The 21483-nt window shown below is 42.7% G+C and overlaps 1 protein-coding gene across 1 annotated transcript; it reads right to left on the bottom strand.

Moving 5' to 3' along the window:
• Positions 1 to 25: 25 nt before the first annotated feature.
• LOC118367755 (pituitary tumor-transforming gene 1 protein-interacting protein-like) lies at positions 26 to 15512 on the bottom strand. Its single transcript, XM_035751386.2, has 7 exons — positions 15222 to 15512; positions 14870 to 14916; positions 13866 to 13974; positions 10366 to 10474; positions 9339 to 9404; positions 3828 to 3874; positions 26 to 591 (listed from the first exon to the last, which is right to left on the bottom strand). Exons 1-7 carry the CDS (start codon positions 15334 to 15336, stop codon positions 542 to 544), a joined length of 543 nt encoding a protein of 180 aa, XP_035607279.1. The 5' UTR covers positions 15337 to 15512; the 3' UTR covers positions 26 to 541.
• Positions 15513 to 21483: the final 5971 nt, after the last annotated feature.

Consider the following 21483-nt stretch of genomic DNA (forward strand, 5'->3'; position numbering starts at 1 on the left):
GTTGTTAAGTCGCAACAATATTACATTTTACGTTGAAAGAAACATTTTATTAGGACATGTATCAGATTGAGCATAGATTATGTTCTTGGTTTATGAAATATATACAAAGCGCAAACGAACTCACAGATATTACAGTAATTTAAAACAAAGGCTCTTTAAATCAGATTTCACAAAAATACAAAGAATGTGCAGAAAGTTAAGAAGCTCCACTCAGTGCCATGTCTCCAACAGCAAACTAAATATTACAGATTTCCTCAAACTTCTTAATTGTGTGACAAACATAACATTTTCTCAAACTGTAAATCATTTTCATTCAAAACCTAAAATGAATGAATAAAAACTGCATTTAATAATTATAGGCAAAGAGTCATGATGATAGACTGGTCTGATAGATAGGTGTTTGTGTGTCTCTCAGAATAGGGTGTCTCTGCTCTCTAAGATAAAACAGTCAGCAGGACAGGATGATAGTCAGTCCAAAGAAGGATAGAGCAGAGTAGAGCCATCTGAACAACTTCTCTTCACTCTCACACAGGTTTCTGGTTTACTCATTTTCAAACTTGCTGTATGGGTGGTCAGAGTCAGGGACAAGACCTGTAAAAACAAAGAGAGAGAGAGAGAAATAAAAAGGAAAGATGGGGAACATTGAAAAACAGTGATTAGAAGCTGTTGGTTTATGACTGGGCTGTGTAGGGGTTGTACAGAGGCTGGCTGGAGCATAGAGATCCTATTAAATTACTAGAGTCATTAACCCTCAAAGTTCCAGAATGTGGTCAAAATGGCAACCATATTGGCTAGGGAAAAATCCAAACGAGTCTAATTGGAATGAATGGCAGTAGAGGCATCATCCTGACTTCACATATGCAGGAAAAAAGTATGGGATGTGATATCGGAAATTGTGTAATAAAATTGTCTACCTAAAATACTGTCAGAATTATAAATACAGTTTGTAATGGGGTTTATACAAATGTTATGTTTAAATAGCCTCTAAAATATTAACAAACAGACCACAAATGTCAAATGTTTTGTTATCTTGGAATATGATATTTGTATTTTTTAATTTAACTAGGCAAGTCAGTTAAGAACAAATTCTTATTTACATTGACGGCCTACACCCAAACCTGGACGACGCTGGGCCAATTGTGCGCTGCCATATGGGACTCCCAATCACGGCCGGATGTGATAGAGCCTGGATTCGAACCAGGGACTGTAGTGATGCGGTGCCTTAGACCGCTGCGCCACTCGGGAGCCCTAATGATACAATCAGTACTGGTTGCATTTACAACTTGTCTAAGACCTATCATCAACTGATATCAGCCAGTGTATGATGTGGATTGACTGCATTGTTCGAATGGAATGTTGGCAAATTGGTAGTTAAGTTAAAACACTAATGGAATCATTCCTCTAAAACGGCCTGGCTAGCTAACAAACAACCATACAGTGCAGATAAATTATTCAAATTCATTATTTTACACATTATCTTATCACAGCACTGGCAAACCATGATTGACCAACTCCCTGACAAAACGGCAAAAATGTATCCCATCATAAGAAGGTTCATGTCCATTGTAGTATTCTATATAGCTACATTGTCTAGGGGTTGTCCAGAGGCTGCCAAAGGGTTGTCCAGAGGCTGCCAAAGGGTTGTCCAGAGGCTGCCAAAGGGTTGTCCAGAGGCTGCCAAAGGGTTGTCCAGAGGCTGCCAAAGGGTTGTCCAGAGGCGGCCAAAGAGTTGTACAGAGGCTGCCAAAGGGTTGTACAGAGGCTGCCAAAGGGTTGTACAGAGGCTGCTAAAGGGTTGTACAGAGGCTGCCAAAGGGTTGTACAGAGGCTGCTAAAGGGTTGTACAGAGGCTGCTAAAGGGTTGTACAGAGGCTGCCAAAGGGTTGTACAGAGGCTGCTAAAGGGTTGTACAGAGGCTGCCAAAGGGTTGTACAGAGGCTGCTAAAGGGTTGTACAGAGGCTGCCAAAGGGTTGTATAGAAGCTGCTAAAGGGTTGTACAGAGGCTGCTGAGATGGGAATGTGGTGCAGGTCACTAGGTGTTGTTTAATCTCTGAGAATTGACTGAGTGAAAAGGCACACACAGGTAGAGATTTACACTTTGTGAGTCTGGTCCTCCTGAATTGCAACAGACGTTGAGTTGACTTAACTCAGACATTAAGCAGAACCTACTCGCGCGCGCACACACACACACACACACACACACACACACACACACACACACACACACACACACACACACACACACACACACACACACACACACACACACACACACACACACACACACACACACACACACACACACACACACCTCGTTTGAGTAGCAGACAAATGCCAAGCAGTCCCTAATGTACATAGACTTCAGTAAGCAGGAGGCATGTGAAGGAGACCACCATCCATCACTCTGTCATATTGTCCATAAAGAAAATCACAATTGATGTGGAACTGCAACCAATAGTACAGAACCATGTTAACACATACACACACCTCGAGAACGTGAAGGCAATGTACGGAAAGATCTCAAACTTGACAACGCGTCAATAACAGAAATATTCACTGGGAATATGGAGCAATGGGGGTTCCTGTCTTTCTATGTGCTCTCTAGTCACTTTTCAGAGGGCTTTAGAGTTGTGCTACCCCCCTCTCACACTTAACCAGAAGCAGATGTCTTCATACAACCCCCTCCCTCCAGTCCCAGGGTCAGAGGCCTAGCATAGAGCAGAGGTCACAGTATCAGACCCCAGGGACACTCTACCCGGCTTGTCTCATAACTCCCATAATTCCTATAGACTGAAAAATGCCAGTGACTTTCTCAAAATTTCTATGTTTTCCAAAAAAACCCCGTTGGATAATTCCTGGAATAAGAAGGGAATAAGCAGGAAGTCCAGGAATCGCACCCGCATTTCAGTCAACCTTGGGACTGACTGCAGTGCTCATATGTCCCATCATTCCTATTCACCCCAGGGAGCCCTCTGCCCTACAGACTGCTGTTCATTCCTAGTCACCTCACCTCTCTGCTCCCCCCTCTCTCCTACACTGTCTGGCATACTGAATAAATCAGCTAACCAAGCCTTACGGGTTGTTACAGTATTCAGAATCAAGATATGACCTGAGACCGAGTTGGCCTGTGTTTCTGTATCAATGTTTCAACATGGGGATCTGTGTGTGTTGTGCTGACCTGTACTAACATGCAGACGGTAATGAGATGCCCAGTATCTGACATCCAAAGTGTGACGCATCGTGTTAGAATTGATTTCGAGAGACTTGAGGTAGAGTAACCAATATGTGGGCTGCGTTGGCTTGCTTTGGGACACGTTCACTACGCTGAATAATGCATTAACGTGACCGAGGATGGAAATTCAATAAGCAACACCCTAGAAAATATGGAAATGGACGGCCCTATGGATCGAGGACAATGAACGCTGAATGCTCATCCCATTACGCCCAAGTTAAGCACATCAGGTCACAGAACAGTAAGAGGCTTGTAAATGTACAGTCTCAGAAGACTTTCATATCAGGTGAAGAAGAGCAAGGTCATTGGGTCAGGTTATATGAGGAGGTGTATCTTGGGTCTAATTGCATAAGAGGTTAGAGGGAGTCCTTGGTTCATATGAGATTCACGATAAGTTGCTCGTAAAAAGTTGATACATAGCATTGTATACATTTATGTAGTTCTGTCCTTGAGCTGTTCTGTATCACGTTTCATGTTTTGTGTGGACCCCAGGAAGAGTAGCTGATGCTATGGCAACAGTTAATGTGGATCCTAAAAAAAATAGCTAAAATAATGATATTTAACTTCTATACATGTAGCGAGGGAGATACGTACCATACTTCTTGCGGATGTCATCATGCCTCACCTTCCTCTCCACCTTCCTGTCAGAGTAGAGGACAACGCTAGTCATGTTCTAACAGTAACATGACAATCAGCAACACTGGAACATGTAATAAACCGCTAACAGAAGAACACAGCGCAGGATAATGAACATTAGGAAATGAAGGATTTATAAAGTCTTCTCAGTCAGTACTTCTGGGTAATGTAGGATTTATAAAGTCTTCTCAGTCAGTACTTCTGGGTAATGAAGGATTTATAAAGTCTTCTCAGTCAGTACTTCTGGGTAATGTAGGATTTATAAAGTCTTCTCAGTCAGTACTTCTGGGTAATGTAGGATTTATAAAGTCTTCTCAGTCAGTACTTCTGGGTAATGAAGGATTTATAAAGTCTTTTCAGTCAGTACTTCTGGGTAATGAAGAGATTTGAATAAAGTCTTCAGTCAGTGAGCAGTTACATGCACACAATCATACGGTTATTGAAGATAGTCAGATTAATATAATAGTTTGTTTTAAACGTTCATGTCTTGCAAGAAGAACGATTTCCCAAACAATCCTTACATGGACACATCTGAACGAGACATTTGATAAATGCAGAAAATCGCCAAACAAAATCAAATTCTAACACAGCGACCATGTTATTTTTTCCGAAGACTATTTGATTCCGAGGACATATAAAGTTTATATGTAAAAAGCATACGTTCAATTTGTCCAAACTCACGTCACTCGTGCATAAGAGGGAGGCTTGTGCTTCCGGTGCTGGCACATGTGCAGATCAATTACACCGATGGAACACGGATTAAGCTGTTTACATGCCCTAATAATTCCAGAGATTTGTGTTTAAACGCTGACATAGTCTGATTGCTAAGCAGAAGGTGATGACTATTGCCATACTTACCCATAATCACTTTAATAATTATTGTGCATGTAAACTTCAGTCATGGCTAAACACAGATCACACTGCTGCTTTTAGCACCTCAGCTTTCTCACCAGTGACATTTGATAAATGCAGATGGAAGACCTTTGCCCAAGCTGCAAAACAAAAGTCAACTAATGGAATGCTGGAGATATCAAATATGGTTGTCAAAAGCAATCAATAACAAAAGTGGCATCTATATCTGTCCTCTACAAACCAAAAGTTGCCTCCACCCTCCAGCTTGCTGACGAAGACTAGCTGCCATGCCTTAAAGTGGCATCTATATATCTGTCCTCTACCAACAAAACGCTTCCTCCACCCTCCATCTTGTTCAATTTGTCCAAACATCTATATCTGTCCTCTACCAATAAAACGTTTCCTCCACCCTCCATGAAGGGCCATGCCTTAAAGTGGCATCTATATCTGTCCTCTACCAACAAAACGGCCTCCACCCTCCATCTTGTTGAACATGCCATGCTTAAAGATCATATCTGTTCTACCAACAAACCGTTTCCTGGAACTCCATCTTGTTGATTAAGCTGCTGTTTATCATATCTGTCCCTACAAAAAAATTCCACCCTCCCGCTTGCTGAATTATCTGTCCTCTACCAACAAAAAGTTGCCTCCAGACCTCCATCTTGTTGAACGAAATGCCTTAAAGTGGCATCTATATCTGTCCTCTACAAACCAAAAGTTGCTCCACTTCCATCTTGTTGAACAAAGCTGTATGCCTTAAAGTGGCATCTATATCTGTCCTCTACCAGATAAAGGTGTTCCATGACTATTGCCATACTTAAAGTGGCCTACTGCCAACAAAAATCACCCTCCATCTTTTAATATGCCTTAAATTGGCATTATTGTCCTGTAAACAAAAGTGCCTCCACCCTCCATCTTGTTGAACAAAGCTGCCATGCCTTAAAGTGGCATCTATATCTGTCCTCTACCAATAAAAAGTTGCCTCCACCCTCCATCTTGTTAGCTGCCATGCCTTAAAGTGGCATCTATATCTGTCCTCTACCAATAAAAAGTTGCCTCCACCCTCCATCTTGTTGAACAAAGCTGCCATGCCTTAAAGTGGCATCATATCTGTCCTCTACCAATAAAACGTTGCCTCCACCTCCATCTTGTTTCATGCCTTAAAGTGGCATCTATATCTGACCTCCATCTTGTTGAACGAAGCTGCCATGCTGGCAAATACTCTACAAACCAAAAGTTGCCTCCACCCTCCCGCTGCTGAACGATGGAGCTGCTATGCCTTAAAGTGGCATCTATAGTCCTCTACCAACAAAAAGTTGCCTCCACCCTCCATCTTGTTGAAAAGCTGCCATGCCTTAAAGTGGCATCTATATCTGTCCTCTACAAATAAAAAGTTGCCTCCACCCTCCATCTTGTTGAACAAAGCTGCCATGCCTTAAAGTGGCATCTATATCTGTCCTCTACCAATAAAACGTTGCCTCCACCCTCCATCTTGTTGAACAAAGCTGCCATGCCTTAAAGTGGCATCTATATCTGTCCTCTACCCTCAAAACGTTGCCTCCACCCTCCATCTTGTTGAACGAAGCTGCCATGCCTTAAAGTGGCATCTATATCTGTCCTCTACCAATAAAACGTTGCCTCCACCCTCCATCTTGTTGAACGAAGCTGCCATGCCTTAAAGTGGCATCTATATCTGTCCTCTACCAACAAAACGTTGCCTCCACCCTCCATCTTGTTGAACGAAGCTGCTATGCCTTAAAGTGGCATCTATATCTGTCCTCTACAAACCAAAAAGTTGCCTCCACCCTCCCTTGCTGAACAAATGCCTTAAAGTGGCATCTATATCTGTCCTCTACCAATAAAACGTTGCCTCCACCCTCCATCTTGTTGAACGAAGCTGCTATGCCTTAAAGTGGCATCTATATCTGTCCTCTACAAACCAAAAGTTGCCTCCACCCTCCATCTTGTTGAACGAAGCTGCTATGCCTTAAAGTGGCATCTATATCTGTCCTCTACAAACCAAAAGTTGCCTCCACCCTCCATCTTGTTGAACGAAGCTGCTATGCCTTAAAGTGGCATCTATATCTGTCCTCTACAAACCAAAAGTTGCCTCCACCCTCCAGCTTGCTGAACGAAGCTGCTATGCCTTAAAGTGGCATCTATATCTGTCCTCTACCAATAAAACGTTGCCTCCACCCTCCAGCTTGCTGAACGAAGCTGCTATGCCTTAAAGTGGCATCTATATCTGTCCTCTACCAATAAAACGTTGCCTCCACCCTCCATCTTGTTGAACGAAGCTGCCATGCCTTAAAGTGGCATCTATATCTGTCCTCTACCAATAAAACGTTGCCTCCACCCTCCAGCTTGCTGAACGAAGCTGCCATGCCTTAAAGTGGCATCTATATCTGTCCTCTACCAATAAAACGTTGCCTCCACCCTCCAGCTTGCTGAACGAAGCTGCCATGCCTTAAAGTGGCATCTATATCTGTCCTCTACCAATAAAACGTTGCCTCCACCCTCCATCTTGTTGAACGAAGCTGCCATGCCTTAAAGTGGCATCTATATCTGTCCTCTACCAATAAAACATTGCCTCCACCCTCCATCTTGTTGAACGAAGCTGCTATGCCTTAAAGTGGCATCTATATCTGTTCTCTACCAACAAAAGTTGCCTCCACCCTCCATCTTGTGGAACGAAGCTGCTATGCCTTAAAGTGGCATCTATATCTGTCCTCTACCAATAAAACGTTGCCTCCACCCTCCATCTTGTTGAACGAAGCTGCTATGCCTTAAAGTGGCATCTATATCTGTCCTCTACCAATAAAACGTTGCCTCCACCCTCCATCTTGTTGAACGAAGCTGCTATGCCTTAAAGTGGCATCTATATCTATCCTCTACCAATAAAACGTTGCCTCCACCCTCCATCTTGCTGAACGAAGCTGCCATGCCTTAAAGTGTCAGCATTAAGCCTTTAGACATCTGACATTATTTAAGGCGGCTTTAGTGTCATTGTTTAGCTCCTCACGGCCCCTGATAGAGGCTCGTAAACAACAAGATGCTGTGTTTTACACTGACATGGCCAGCAGTAGGTGAAATACGAGCACAGGGCAGGCTGAGGAGCCTGCCATCCAGCCATCGCTCTAACTTTATGGGGGACACAAAGGAGGCGGGGAGGGGTGGTGGTTGTGATTGTTTTGTTGGCCCCTCCAGGGACGTAAATTCACTGGGTCCCCAGTGGCAGTCCCACACAAAGAAATACATTGTAAATCAGTCTGGGCTCTTTAATGCCAGGTAGTGATCTGGGGAGCAGCAACCAGTGGAGGCAGGCAGGCTGAGAGGCAGAGAGGAGCAGAGGCTGTCCTGACCACCATCTGTCTCCCCCACCTCTCTCCCGCTCAGCTGACTGACTCCCACATAACCATGCACGAAGGCAACAAGTGAGCGACCGGTAGAAAATGAAAAAGAGCGAAAGGGATGAATACAATCTCAAAGACTCAAGTGCACTCTGTCTTTCTAAACTCGCTCTCTAACGCCGTCTTAGACCTCCCAAAACCCCTTGGTTTGATAACCTAAACCCTGTGTATTTCAATGGGACATTCCCCAACATAGAGATACAGTAAAAGTCGGTGGAGTCTAGATGGTGGGGATGTGGTAACTTATGTCTGTTTAGTTGTTCTGTAGAATGTTCCCCATCTGTACCTCAGATGACAGAGGGCCCAGAGCTCTTAGCTGTGCCCTAACCTCTCCATCTGCAGACTCTGGGGATGTGCTGTAAACTCTCTAGAGGTTCCCTCCTCTCCCATGGTGCCGAAAACAGGCCTGGGTCCTCTGTTCCCATCAGAACACCAACACTGTCTATGTAGGTCAGTACACTAACACAGACTATCCACACCAGGAACTGACTGAGTGAATATACTCTACATTCCCTGGCTTGATAGAAGAAAGGTTCACAGAGGTTGGTTTAATTCAGAAACACAGTGAGCCAAGACTCCCCAGTACACCACGCAGCACATGACATGATAAACTTACTGTACCGACTGTCTTTCTGCATGACTGACTGCTCACTACGTTAAACAACACATCAAGCTCGGTGGATGACAGGCGGGAAGAAATGTAAAGAAAGGCTGAAACATTTATGTAAAGGGAGTGATTCAGTGTAGGAGGAAGAGTGGCTCAGCACCCCATTTCTACCACTACACTATGTAGTAGCACGTTCTCTATTCAACACACACTTATCAAAGTGCAGCTGCTGACGACGAAGAGCTGGAATCAGTGATTACAATCCTCTCGGTTGGTGTTTGGGGATAGACACACACACACAGTATTTCTCCTGGGGACGGTGCTGCTTGAAGAGCCGCAGGCACAGCTCACCAACTGTTCAAATCCCCAACCCTGACAGAGAACGTCTCCATAGATGATCACCATCAACAGAGTAGAAAACTCTGAATCTGACTAGGTAGCTGTGGGAAGTGGTTTCGATAATTGAAACAGATACAAGCACCTCCCCAAAAATCTAAGCAACTAACACACAAATGATTGTGTTGATAAAATGGGGCATCTTTTAGTAGTGGTTTGAAAGCCAGTGTGAAGCAGAGGGTGTGATAACTAATGAATCCTTACCGTTCATCAGCACGCTGTCTGATCTCCTCTCTCCTCCTGGCAAACCTCTCCTCATCTCTGTCTGGCCTGATGAGACAGAGACACAGGCAGCGTTACAATCACCTTGAAACATCACGGTTTACAGACAGACACACACTAGCACAGACTGTCCGTGTACAGTATATGATATACTCTGTCTCCAAGTGGAAATGAGACGTAGTATTCCTGGTCAACAATAACACTGCAAGTTCTGTTGTATAGAACGGCTGTTGCTCTTCACTTTGCATAGATGCTGCCAACAAGAAGTAATCCTGTATCCTGTCATTCTGCTGCTTGTGTTTAACGCAAAACGTGAGGCTGCTGTTGTGTAAGCTTGGAAAGGGGAAAGGTTCTGACAGGTGAGAGGTTCTGCTGGGGAAACGAGAGAGGTGTCATCTTTGTTAATTGGATGTAATCTTAAAATGGAACAAATCATTATGCCAATATATGCAGAGGCATACCAATGATTGGGAGGTGAGAAATATGAACTGTGTGGAATTTCATTTCGGACAGACATGTTGTTTTATCTTCACGGTCTTCATGTTTAGTTAGGATAGATGATTGAGATGCACAGAGCGGCTGCATTTAAATGGCTGCCAATCAGGGTGTCAGGCCAGCAAGCATTTGATTGACATGCTGTTTCAAAACATTCCACTTTGTAGTGACAGTTTCTTCTTCCTTCCTCCTAGCGTTGCATAACAAGCAGGGCAGGATCAGCATCCAGCACGGCACCTACCTGTTTTAATAAAAGGGTGTAACCACTGTACATGGACTGTGTATGTTAATAGAGATTTGCATTTAGAATAATCTGATGTTGGATGTAACACAAAAGATATGCGGAATATCAGCACATTTATGAGGAGTCTGAGGTATTGAAAGACATGGTTAGTGTGGAGGTTTTCCTAGGATTATGAACAAGACCGACTGATAAAGCCCTTGCCATTCTTTGCAAGTTTGCCTTAACATTAGACTAGACAGGGCAATTTGGTGACATCACTTCGTGTCTTACCCTGATTGACGTTTCTTGCAGCAACAGCAGCAGCAGCAACAGACTGTGATGCTGATGATAATGGTCCCGCCTAACACTGCCATGGCGATGATCAGGGCCTCGAAGTTCACTGGAACAGAGAGAAAAGGTCTAGGGTCAAGATCTGAACAAATAACATGCTTCAAAGTTATTTTAATTTTAAGTGAATTTCACAACACACTATCCTTTATCAAGGATGAAGAGAACATTTCATTATTAATGTGATTATGCATTTATTCTATCAATATGTAGGTATATGACTAATAAACCCATGAGGAATCAAACCGATCCAAATGAGGGGTGCACAGACTGCACTGATGCTGATTAGTTGAGAAAGTCAGATATGCAGTATTATTTAATAAGCCTGAGCAGTACCAGCCTGTGATTGAGCGATACGAAAGGCTCAGTTTTGGCACTCAGACTACAAATTCAACAATGCACCTTTGTTAAACAATACTGCCACCTGCTGGTGTGTTTTTCAAATTACACGTGGGATTTTATACCAAGATTTTTATACTTGTTCGATTTGGTTTGGACAAAAGAAATGTTGGTCAAGAATTGTAGCATAATATTCTTCATACCGTTAGGTTTTGAATGCATGAGTCACAAGTTCAGAATGCTTTTTAAACTGATTAGTAACTAGTTTGGACAAAAATGGTTGTTTCCAGATTCTCAAGTCATAAAACATTGCATTGTCAATTAATTATGGCAATATTTGTGGCAGGGAGATTTTTTTCCAAAACAAAATGATAGATCTCTTCTTTTATTATGAAAATGATCATAACACTGTGGAATGTATGTTATTCCTTAGTATCTGGCCCTGGAATCTAACCTCATGCTCAGAAACCAGCCAGACACCCCATGCTGTTGTCATCTGTGGCCCAGAGGCCTATGATCAGAACCCCAGCAGGCAGCTCCAGCAGGCAGCCACAGTGTGTGTGTGTGTTTGTGTGGATCAGTCAGTGGGGTGGCTCTAATCAACACAGAACAGCCAGAGGGGGCAGGCTGGCTGACTGACATCTACTAGGCCTGAATGAGCCACAGCCTGGTCACCCCGCTACCATCTAGAAGGCGGAGACAATACAGGTGCATCAAAGCTGGGATCGAGAGAATGAAAAACATCTTCCATCTCCAGGCCATCAGACTGTCAAATAGTCACCACTAGCCAGCCTCCGCCCAGTAACCTACCCTGAACCTTAGTCACTGTTACTTGCCAGCTACAACTAAGTACTCTACCCTGCACCTTACAGACTGCTGCCTTATGTACATAGTCAATTAACACTGGTCACTTTAATCATGTTTCCATACTGCACACCTGGATTGTACAATATTTGCACATTATTCTTTTAAAAAAATGATTCAAGCTCTGTTAAGTTGGTTGTTGATCATTGCTAAGACAGCCATTTAAGTCTTGCCATAACATTTAAGCCGATTTAAGTGAAAGCTGTAACTGGGCCACTCAGGAACATTCAATGTTGTCTTGGTAAGCAACTCCAGTGTACACTGAGTGTATAAAACATTAGGAATACATAGTCCGACCGGGTGAAATCTATGATCCCTTATTGATGTGACCTGTTAAATCCACTTCAAATCAGTGTAGATGAAGGGGAGGAGACAGGTTAAAGAATATCTTTTAAGCCTTGAGACAATTGGAGACATGGATTGTGTATGTGCACCATACAGATGGAGAAAGGGCAGGAGAAAAGACTTAAGTGTGTTTGAACGGGGTTAGTAGGTGCCAGGCGACCGGTTTGTGTCAAGAATTGCAACTCTGCTGTTTTTTTGTTTTTTTTTCACGCTCAACAGTTTCCTGTGTGAATCAAGAGTGGTGGTCCATCAGCCAAAGGACATCCAGCCAACTTGACATCTGTGGGAGGCATCTGAGTCCACATGGTCCAGCATTCCTGTGGAACGCTTTCGAAACCTTGTAGAGTCCATGCACAGACTAATTGAGGCTGTTCTGAGGGGAAACTGGGGGTTGTTCCTAATGTTTTAGGAAGGTGTTGTTCTTAATGTTTTCTACACTCAGTGTGTTTTAGGTTATTGTCTTGCTGAAAGGTGAATTCATATCCTAGTGTCTGGTGGAAACAGACAGACAGGGTTTCTTCTAGGATTTTGTCTGTGCTTAGCTCCATTCTGTTTATTTTTTTAAATCCTGAAACACTGACCCAGCCTTAACGATTACAAGCATACCCATAACATGATGCAGCCACCACTATGCTTGAAAATATGGAGTGGTACCCAGTAATGTGTTGTACTGGGTTTGCCCCAAACATAACACTTTGCATTCAGGGCAAAATGTGAATTGCTTTGCCTTATTACTTTGTTGCCTTGTTTTGGAATATTTTTTATTCGTTACAGACTTCCTTCTTTTCACTCCGTCAATTAGGACAGTATGTGGAGTAACTACTGTACAATGTTGTTGAACCATCCTCACTTTCCCTATCACAGCCAGTAAACCCTAACTGTTTTCAAGTCACTGAACAGTTTCCAACCTCTCAGGCAACTGAGTTAGGAAGGACTCCTGTCTCTTTATAGTGACTGGGTATGTTGATACGCCACCGAAAGTGTAATTAATAACTTCATGTTCAAAAGGGATATTCAATGTCTGCTTTTTATTTTATTTTGACCCATCTACCAATAGGTGCCCTTCTTTGTGAGGCATTGGAAAATCGCCCTGGTTTTTGTGGTTGAATCTGTGTTTGAAAGTCACTGCTCGACCATACAGATAATTGCATGTGTGCGGTACCAAGATGAGGTGGTCATTCAAAAAACAGGTTAAACACTATAATTACACATTGACATTATGGGGTATTGTGTGTAAGCCAGGGACAAACTCTCAGCCTTTAACAAACACAACCAAATGTAGAAAAGTCAAGGGATGTGAATACTTTCTCAGCAGCCAGTTTATTAGGAACACCACTCAGTTCACAAAAATGGATTGCTCCTACAGACAGTGAGTCACGTGGCAGTGTCTTACTATATAACGCAGGCAGACAGAGGCATTCCGTTACTGTTCGAATGTTACAATGGGAAAAACAAGTGACCTAAGCGACTTTGAGCTTGGTATGATCGTCAGTGCCAAGCCTGCCCTTTTCCAGTATCTCAGAAACTGCCCTGCCTCCTGGGCTTTACACACACAGCAGTGTCTAGGGTTTACATTGAATAATGTGACAAAAATAACATCCAGTCAGCAGTAGTTCAGATGTACTATTATGTATTAATCTGACTGTTGCTATATTGACCTGAACAGACACCCAACAAAGCATGTGGCCCGCCATGGGCTGATGTGGGTACAGGGCAGGCTTTTGTTTTAGCAAAGCACTAACACACTTGATTACACTAATCCATGTCTAAATCGAACAAAACAATAAGTTGATTAGTACAATCAGGTGTGTTCTTCCTCGGGTGGGACTAAATCCTGCACCCACATCAGGTCGTCTAATGGGAGGTCCCATCGTGTAAAACTTCATTTCACTCACCCCAGCACACTCCCCATCGTGCCTGTGACAGTTTACACACTGCAGGCGGAGGCAGAATGTAGCTCACTGGGTAGTCTGTGCAGGTGTCGTTGGTCATGCACCACAGGCACTGAGAAAAGACAAGGCAGGGTGGTTAGAGCGTTGGACTAGTAACCGGAAGGTTGCGAGTTCAAACCCCGGAGCTGACAAGGTACAAATCTGTCGTTCTGCCCCTGAACAGGCAGTTAACCCACTGTTCCCAGGCCGTCATTGAAAATAAGAATGTGTTCTTAACTGACTTGCCTGGTTAAATAAAGGTCAAATAAAATAAAAATTAGCCTAATACTTCAATTCTCAAAGAGTTGATATGCGCAGGATCACCTATTCCCAGCCTTCACCCATGTCCTTGACTGTGTCCATAATTTAATGTATTAATATTAGTGATTGGGGGTGGGGAATTGATAATTACATATCAAGATATTATTTTTGACGATATATCATATTGCATTGTTTTTACAATATCACTATATTACTTTTGAACTAGTTGGCTGAACCTACAGCAAAACTCCAGTATTTTTCCTTCAAAGTGTTCTCCATCTTTTTAAATTGGTAGCCAATTTGTTTACAGCACTTTTATTTAGATGACTGATCAAAACTTGTTTTCTCATGTCTCTCTCTTGTCCCTCTGCAGCAGACATATGGTGAGAAATATGTTTGGAACATCGAATCGCAATACATATGGAATAATGAGAATCACCAATATATATCGTATCGGCATCTAAGTATCGTGATAATATGGTATGTTGAGGTCCCTATCAATTATCTGCCTTTATTTATAGAGTAACTCAAATGGATTCAGACATTACTTTCAATGATGTGACCCTTGTACAAAATGGTACAAATAAACTAATATATATATATATATATACTGTTTTATTGAACATAGCCTGAGTGCTATAGTTAGTAGCCAAGGCTATAATGTATACGCTTTACAAATAGGAAGTGTTACATAATATTCTGCTTACCTTTGGGTTTTGAATGCATGAGTCACATGTTGAGAAGGTTTTGCAAGCTGAAATGAAAGGACATGTGTGTTCTTATTTGCATTCAGTAAGTCTAATCTGTGCCATGCTTAAAACTAGGCTAAGTCGCCATACTGTCTACAATTGTGCATGTCACATCAACTCAAAGTTTATGATTTTTGCTAACCTAGCAAGCTAACGTTAGCTGATGACGCATTTCAGTTATGGTTAGCTAGCTAGCCATCGAGACCTTACAAGTGACAAAATACAAACAAATAAATTAAACGAGCAATGACAACACTGAACCATGCTGTTGATACATTTCGTAGCCAAAAACGTAGGAATAGTATCTTACAATTCAATGGCGTTGGCGTAGTACTAGTGAGACATTCTGCTCGGCTAACGAGGACACAGGTTACAGTCACAACAACAAGCAATGAGCTCATGATTCCTCTCTCTGTTTTATTCATGTTACGATGCTATGTTGAACTACTCTATCAGGCTACACTTTCACTTTCTAAAACAAGCAAAAACGTAACTCCTGGAGTTGCCAAGACCAAGCTGGCAAATAATCTAAACAAACGAGTTACTTCCGGGTTGGTTCTCCCCTAGGTTGAAGATACTTTTCAAAAGGATGAAAAAGAATACACTTTTCAAAAGGATGAAGAAGAACATACTGACACCTACTGCAGTGCAGGACGCAGTACAAGAGAGAGTGCTCACATTATCCACCAGGTTGCGGTACAACACCATCAGTCTGGTACCTGCAGAAGAATAAATTATGATTTGCATTTGTCATAGAAATAGTCAGGGTAACTAGCAAAACAGTTTCCCATTGAGACCTCACAAGGGCGAGATCTCATTTCCGTTGTCAGATTTAATATGATTCTATGTAGTTAGACTCCATGCCAATAAAGCCTTTTGGATGTCATTTAATTGAGAGAGATAAAGGTCATATGTATCTAATTCGAGTCTAATCTGGGTGACCTTCCCACCTTGCACGCATTCACCACAGTGGTGAATTAACAGGTTAAATGTCAATCCCAACTCATGGTGGTAATGATGCAAGGCTGTCCTTGAGCTCCAACCTGGCTATCTACAGCAAGGGTTCTGGGGTTACATACATACAGTAAAGAGACCAAAACTATCACCTGCCACATTCATCTGTGTGCTACAGTAGAGAGAACAAAACTAGCACCTGCCACATTCATTATTCCTACAAGGTCGATGCCCTAACAACAATGGCAAAAAAGAATTGCTTTAATATATAGAGCCAAAAAGCTTTAGATCGTTTAAACCTGGCCTAATTCTAGAGTGAATTGGTGTCTAATAGCTATCAATTGCCTTGTAATAGCATGTTTTGAATGAATAGACTCTCCAATGCCTATAAATAATTATGGATTTTATTATATCTGTGAGTGAAGTGCTGAATATTATACAGTCAAGTCAATAATTATTGGCATCCTTGATGAAGATCAGCCAAATATAGTGTATAAAATAAATAATTCAAATACTGAGCAATACCGTATGCATTAAAAAAAATATATATATATATATTATTTTATACTAATACAATTGCTCAGAGAAAGACTTTGTTTCACACATCATTTGTAAAAAATCTAAAAAAGATTGGGGTCAAAATGATTGGCACCCATGTTGTTTTCTAAAATGCTTTGTTAGATTGGAGAACATGTTGGGAGGGATCTTAGCCCAGTCCTACATACAGAATAGTCAGATGACATGAAAATAAAACTCTTTGGCCACACACCAGTGTGGGTTCATGGGTTCATGGGCAATGAAAAACAGCATGTAGAAAAGTACCTGATACCTACAGTAAAGTATGGTGGTGCGTCTTTAATGTTAAGGGGATATTTTGTTTCCGCTGGTCCTCAAATCAAATCAAATGTTATTTGTCACATACACATGGTTAGCAGATGTTAATGCGAGTGTAGCGAAATGCTTGTGCTTCTAGTTCCGACAATGCAGTAATAACCAACGGGTAATCTAGCTAACAATTCCAAAACTACTACCTTATACACATAAATGTAAAGGGATAAAGAATATGTACATAAAGATATATGAATGAGTGATGGTACAGAGCGGCATAGGCAAGATGCAGTAGATGGTATCGAGTACAGTATATACATATGAGATGAGTATGTAAACAAAGTGGCATAGTTTAAAGTGGCTAGTGATACATGTATTACATAAAGATGCAGTAGATGATATAGAGTACAGTATATACGTATACATATGAGATAAATAATGTAGGGTATTTAAACATTATATTAAGTAGCATTGTTTAAAGTGGCTAGTGATATATTTTACATCTTTTACATCTATGCATTGTTAAGGTCGACGCCATCATGAACTTTACGAGGTAGCCTACCAGGACATTTTATGAAGAAACCTGGTTATCTCAGCCAGGAGGATCTAGAATGTTTTATATCATAGATATTCTTTGTCGGTTCTCCTGGACTAGCCTCTTCAATTCGTACCACAGGTTTTCAATGGGGATGAAATCTGGAGACTGAGATGGCCATTGCAAAATTTTGATTTTGTTGTCAATTAACAATTTTCGTTGTGGATTTTGATTAGTGCTTGGGGTTATTGTCTTGTTAGAAGATTTAACTTGTGGCCAAGTATCAGCCTCCTGGCTGAGGCAACCAGTTTTTTTGGCAAAAAATGTCCTGGTAGGTTCCTGAAAAAGTCCATGATGCCTTCGACCTTAACAAGGGCCACGAACCCACACTGGTGTGTGTGGCCAAAGAGCTCTAATATCATGTCATCTGACCATTCTGTATGGAGGAATGTTCTACGATCCCTCCCAATGTGTTCTCAAATCTCATAAAACATTTCAGGAAAATGCTCAGTGTCATTATCCTCGCATGGGTAGGATGCTGGTGCACTGAAAACAGGGGTGCCAATCATTTTGACCCCTATCTTCATTTATTTATTTTTTTGTATATATAATATTTTTCCAATTGTTTTGAGCAATATACTTCACTATTTGTATTATTTATTTTATACTGTCTTTTTTGCTCATCTTTATCAAAGGTGTCAATAATAGAGGACCTGACTGAATCTATTATTTATTTCAGACAAGGTTTTCACTTCTTTAGAATTTCAGGGACATAATGACTATAACGCAGTCCTGATTTATGTATATAATGTTGAGAAAAACAACCTCGCCAGACAGGCCTTAGATACAAGACGAACACCCTAACGAACTGCATTAACTGTGTTAATAGTAGGCAGGGCGAAACAGGGTTATTTCAGACTGGCCAGTAAGCCTTGGCAATGTCCAGAGTTCCAGAGTCCGTACCAGACCAGATTCTCCAGTCATCAGTGTGCAGACCATGAGAAACTTTCATTTCCTTTCTCTGTCTCTCCCTCATTCCTCTTCCCTTTCTGCTCTCTTCCCATCCAGCTGTCTGTCTCCCTGTCCTCTGGCTCAGTGGTGTGTTTCCAAGAGATAAGACCCTTGCTCATTTCACACATGAGCAGAGAGGAGTTTGGGGGTGGTTGGTGTGTATTTGCGTGTATGCGAGAGAGAAAGGACAGAGGAAGTGGGAAAGTGTGTGTAGTGGAGTCTAACTTGGAATCACAGCCTCTCCTCCCATTCTTTCTCCCTTTCCCTTCTCTCTCGTCAAAGAGGATGATTGGTTCTCCCAATGGCTGGGTGTGTTCACCAGACCAATCTGAAAGATACTGGAGACGTGGCCCATCTCTGTCACTCCGTAGCTTTTACAGATTCACCGTGTTCACTCCCAACACCAGGGATCAGATCAACAGTTGTAGCGCACTATGCTAGGGATGGTTAAGTGCATTTCCTTCATGTCTTGCATACAAAACCTTACGGCAATACATTGCACCAGGTTTATGACAAAGGACTACCCCATAACAAATCTACATCTATGCAACTTGGTTGTTAGAATGGAAAGAAATCTCTCTCTCTCTCTCTCTCTCTCTCTCTCTCTCTCTCTCTCTCTCTCTCTCTCTCTCTCTCTCTCTCTCTCTCTCTCTCTCTCTCTCTCTCTCTCTCTCTCTCTCATTAATAGAGAGAGTAAATGTTGAAGAATGACCTGCCAGTGCCCACAGTCGACTAGGCCTGTCGCATGAAGTCAGAGAGAGGACAGTGGCAGACACTAGTTGAAAAGAGTTATTCATGCAAATACTACAGGCTAATGAAGATTTTTCACTGTTCTCCGACCGCTTTCTTCGTCTCCCCTGCACAGCTTGTTCTGATGAGAACCTCGTAGGAGGGGTGGGGTAAAGGAGGGAGGACAGAAGATCTCACTGTGCACTGTTCATTCATACAGACAAACAAGACATATCCTCAGGGACCATGGTGAAGGTGCCACTACTGGGTATCATATCGAAACCTTGGGGGTTTTCATTTTAAGAGGTATGCTTGGTTGCTCTGTTTCATTTTTGGTTTGCCCTCTGAATACTGAACTCTGACCAGTCTTATCATAGCTGGATGGCTAACTGTAAATCTGCCTCATCTAAGGTTTCACTATGCATTCAGAACTCTTATGCAACACATATCTTGATGGTAAAATTCGAAGGATCCCAAAATGCTTGTCAATTCACTTCCTGAACTCGGAGGTCTAGCACTAGTCAGCTGTAGTGTCTTGAGATTTGGAATGAGAACCCTGAGGTTAACAGTGCACCAGAACCATAGAGACTGAGCAGGGTTCCACTCCATTCAAAAGCTCCAGAGGACTACTGGAGGTGCAGAGGCTAGTCAAAGTCTGGTTTGATGCTCTGGATGTTCAGTGGACTGCTCAATTTTAGTATTGCAGAAACTGACCTTCTTCGGGACTTAACTTCTGCAGCGCTAGTTGGAACTAGGAAAGTCTTACATTTCCGACATGCTAACTGGTTCTAGTTCTACACGTGCCGTGTTCAAACAGATAGCAGGTCGGACATTTCAGAGTTCCGACTAGCACGTGAACGAGGCAAAAGAATATGACAACTTGTTGTTTATCCACATAATATAAGGTTGGCGTAAAGAAAGTCAGTCGGCAGTGCATTGTTAAAGGTGTGGTACAGTGTGTGTGTGTTCTTGCTATTAAATCAGACAGTAAATCCGGTTCACCACTCCCCCTCAATACCTACATGTTTACACCACAGGTTGGTAGCACCTTAATTGGAGAGGATGGCTCATAGTAATTGCTGAAACGGAATAATTGGAATGGTACCAAACTCATCAAGCATATGGAAACCATGTGTTTTACACCATTTAATTCACTCAATTCCAGCCATTATTATGAGCCGTCCTCCCCTCAGCAGCCTCCTGTGGTTTATACAGCACATACTGTACACCTACAGGACAATATATGATTAAATATGAAATTGCATTACTGTCATATCCTCAGTGGAGTAATGAATGAATCCGTTCCAGAACTGGAGACATGGAGACAATCACTGATCTACTGTGAGCCAAATATATCTGTCCCGGAGTCATATACAGATACAATATGTCTCTGGATCGGTGTATATGTATAATAATAATAATACTGTGATAATAAAACACCCACATACAGCCATGAAATGGAAAAGCCATATTGCTGCCAGCTTCCCTTCCTCTCCTTGCACCCCTATAGGTGAGGCGAGACTCGTGAGACCCTCTGTAATAATAATGACAGTGCCAAACCTATCCTGCCTTCTCTGCTGTGGGTCTGGAGCCTGGTGTCTGAGGTATTGTACCTATCCTGACTGCTCTGCTGTGGGTCTGGAGCCTGGTGTCTGAGGTACTATACTTATCCTGACTGCTCTGCTGTGGGTCTGGAGCCTGGTGTCTGAGGTACTATACTTATCCTGACTGCTCTGCTGTGGGTCTGGAGCCTGGTGTCTGAGGTACTATACTTATCCTGCCTGCTCTGCTGTGGGTCTGGAGCCTGGTGTCTGAGGTACTATACTTATCCTGCCTTCTCTGCTTTGGGTCTGGAGCCTGGTGTCTGAGGTACTATACTTATCCAGACTGCTCTGCTGTGGGTCTGGAGCCTGGTGTCTGAGGTACTGTACCTATCCTGACTGCTCTGCTGTGGGTCTGGAGCCTGGTGTCTGAGGTACTGTACCTATCCTGACTGCTCTGCTGTGGGTCTGGAGCCTGGTGTCTGAGGTACTGTACCTATCCTGACTGCTCTGCTGTGGGTCTGGAGCCTGGTGTCTGAGGTACTGTACCTATCCTGACTGCTCTGCTGTGGGTCTGGAGCCTGGTGTCTAAGGTACTGTACCTATCCTGACTGCTCTGCTGTGGGTCTGGAGCCTGGTGTCTGAGGTACTGTACCTATCCTGACTGCTCTGCTGTGGGTCTGGAGCCTGGTGTCTGAGGTACTGTACCTATCCTGACTGCTCTGCTGTGGGTCTGGAGCCTGGTGTCTGAGATACTGTAGACTGACTGACTCCTATTGCTCTGCAGTGGGTCTGGAGCCTGGTGTCAGGCCCTGTACCCATCAGGCTCCTGCTGTGGGCGGCAGCCTGTATCTGTCTTTGATATAGGGTTACTGTACAGAGCTGACTGCCTGACAGTGAGGTCTGGAGCCTACAGTATGTCTGTGGTGTACCTATCCAGAGCTGCCTGCCACAGTGGGGGAGCCTGGTGTCTG

This window comes from Oncorhynchus keta, chromosome 34 (genome assembly GCF_023373465.1).
Source record: "Oncorhynchus keta strain PuntledgeMale-10-30-2019 chromosome 34, Oket_V2, whole genome shotgun sequence".
Classification (NCBI taxonomy): Eukaryota; Metazoa; Chordata; class Actinopteri; order Salmoniformes; family Salmonidae; genus Oncorhynchus; species Oncorhynchus keta.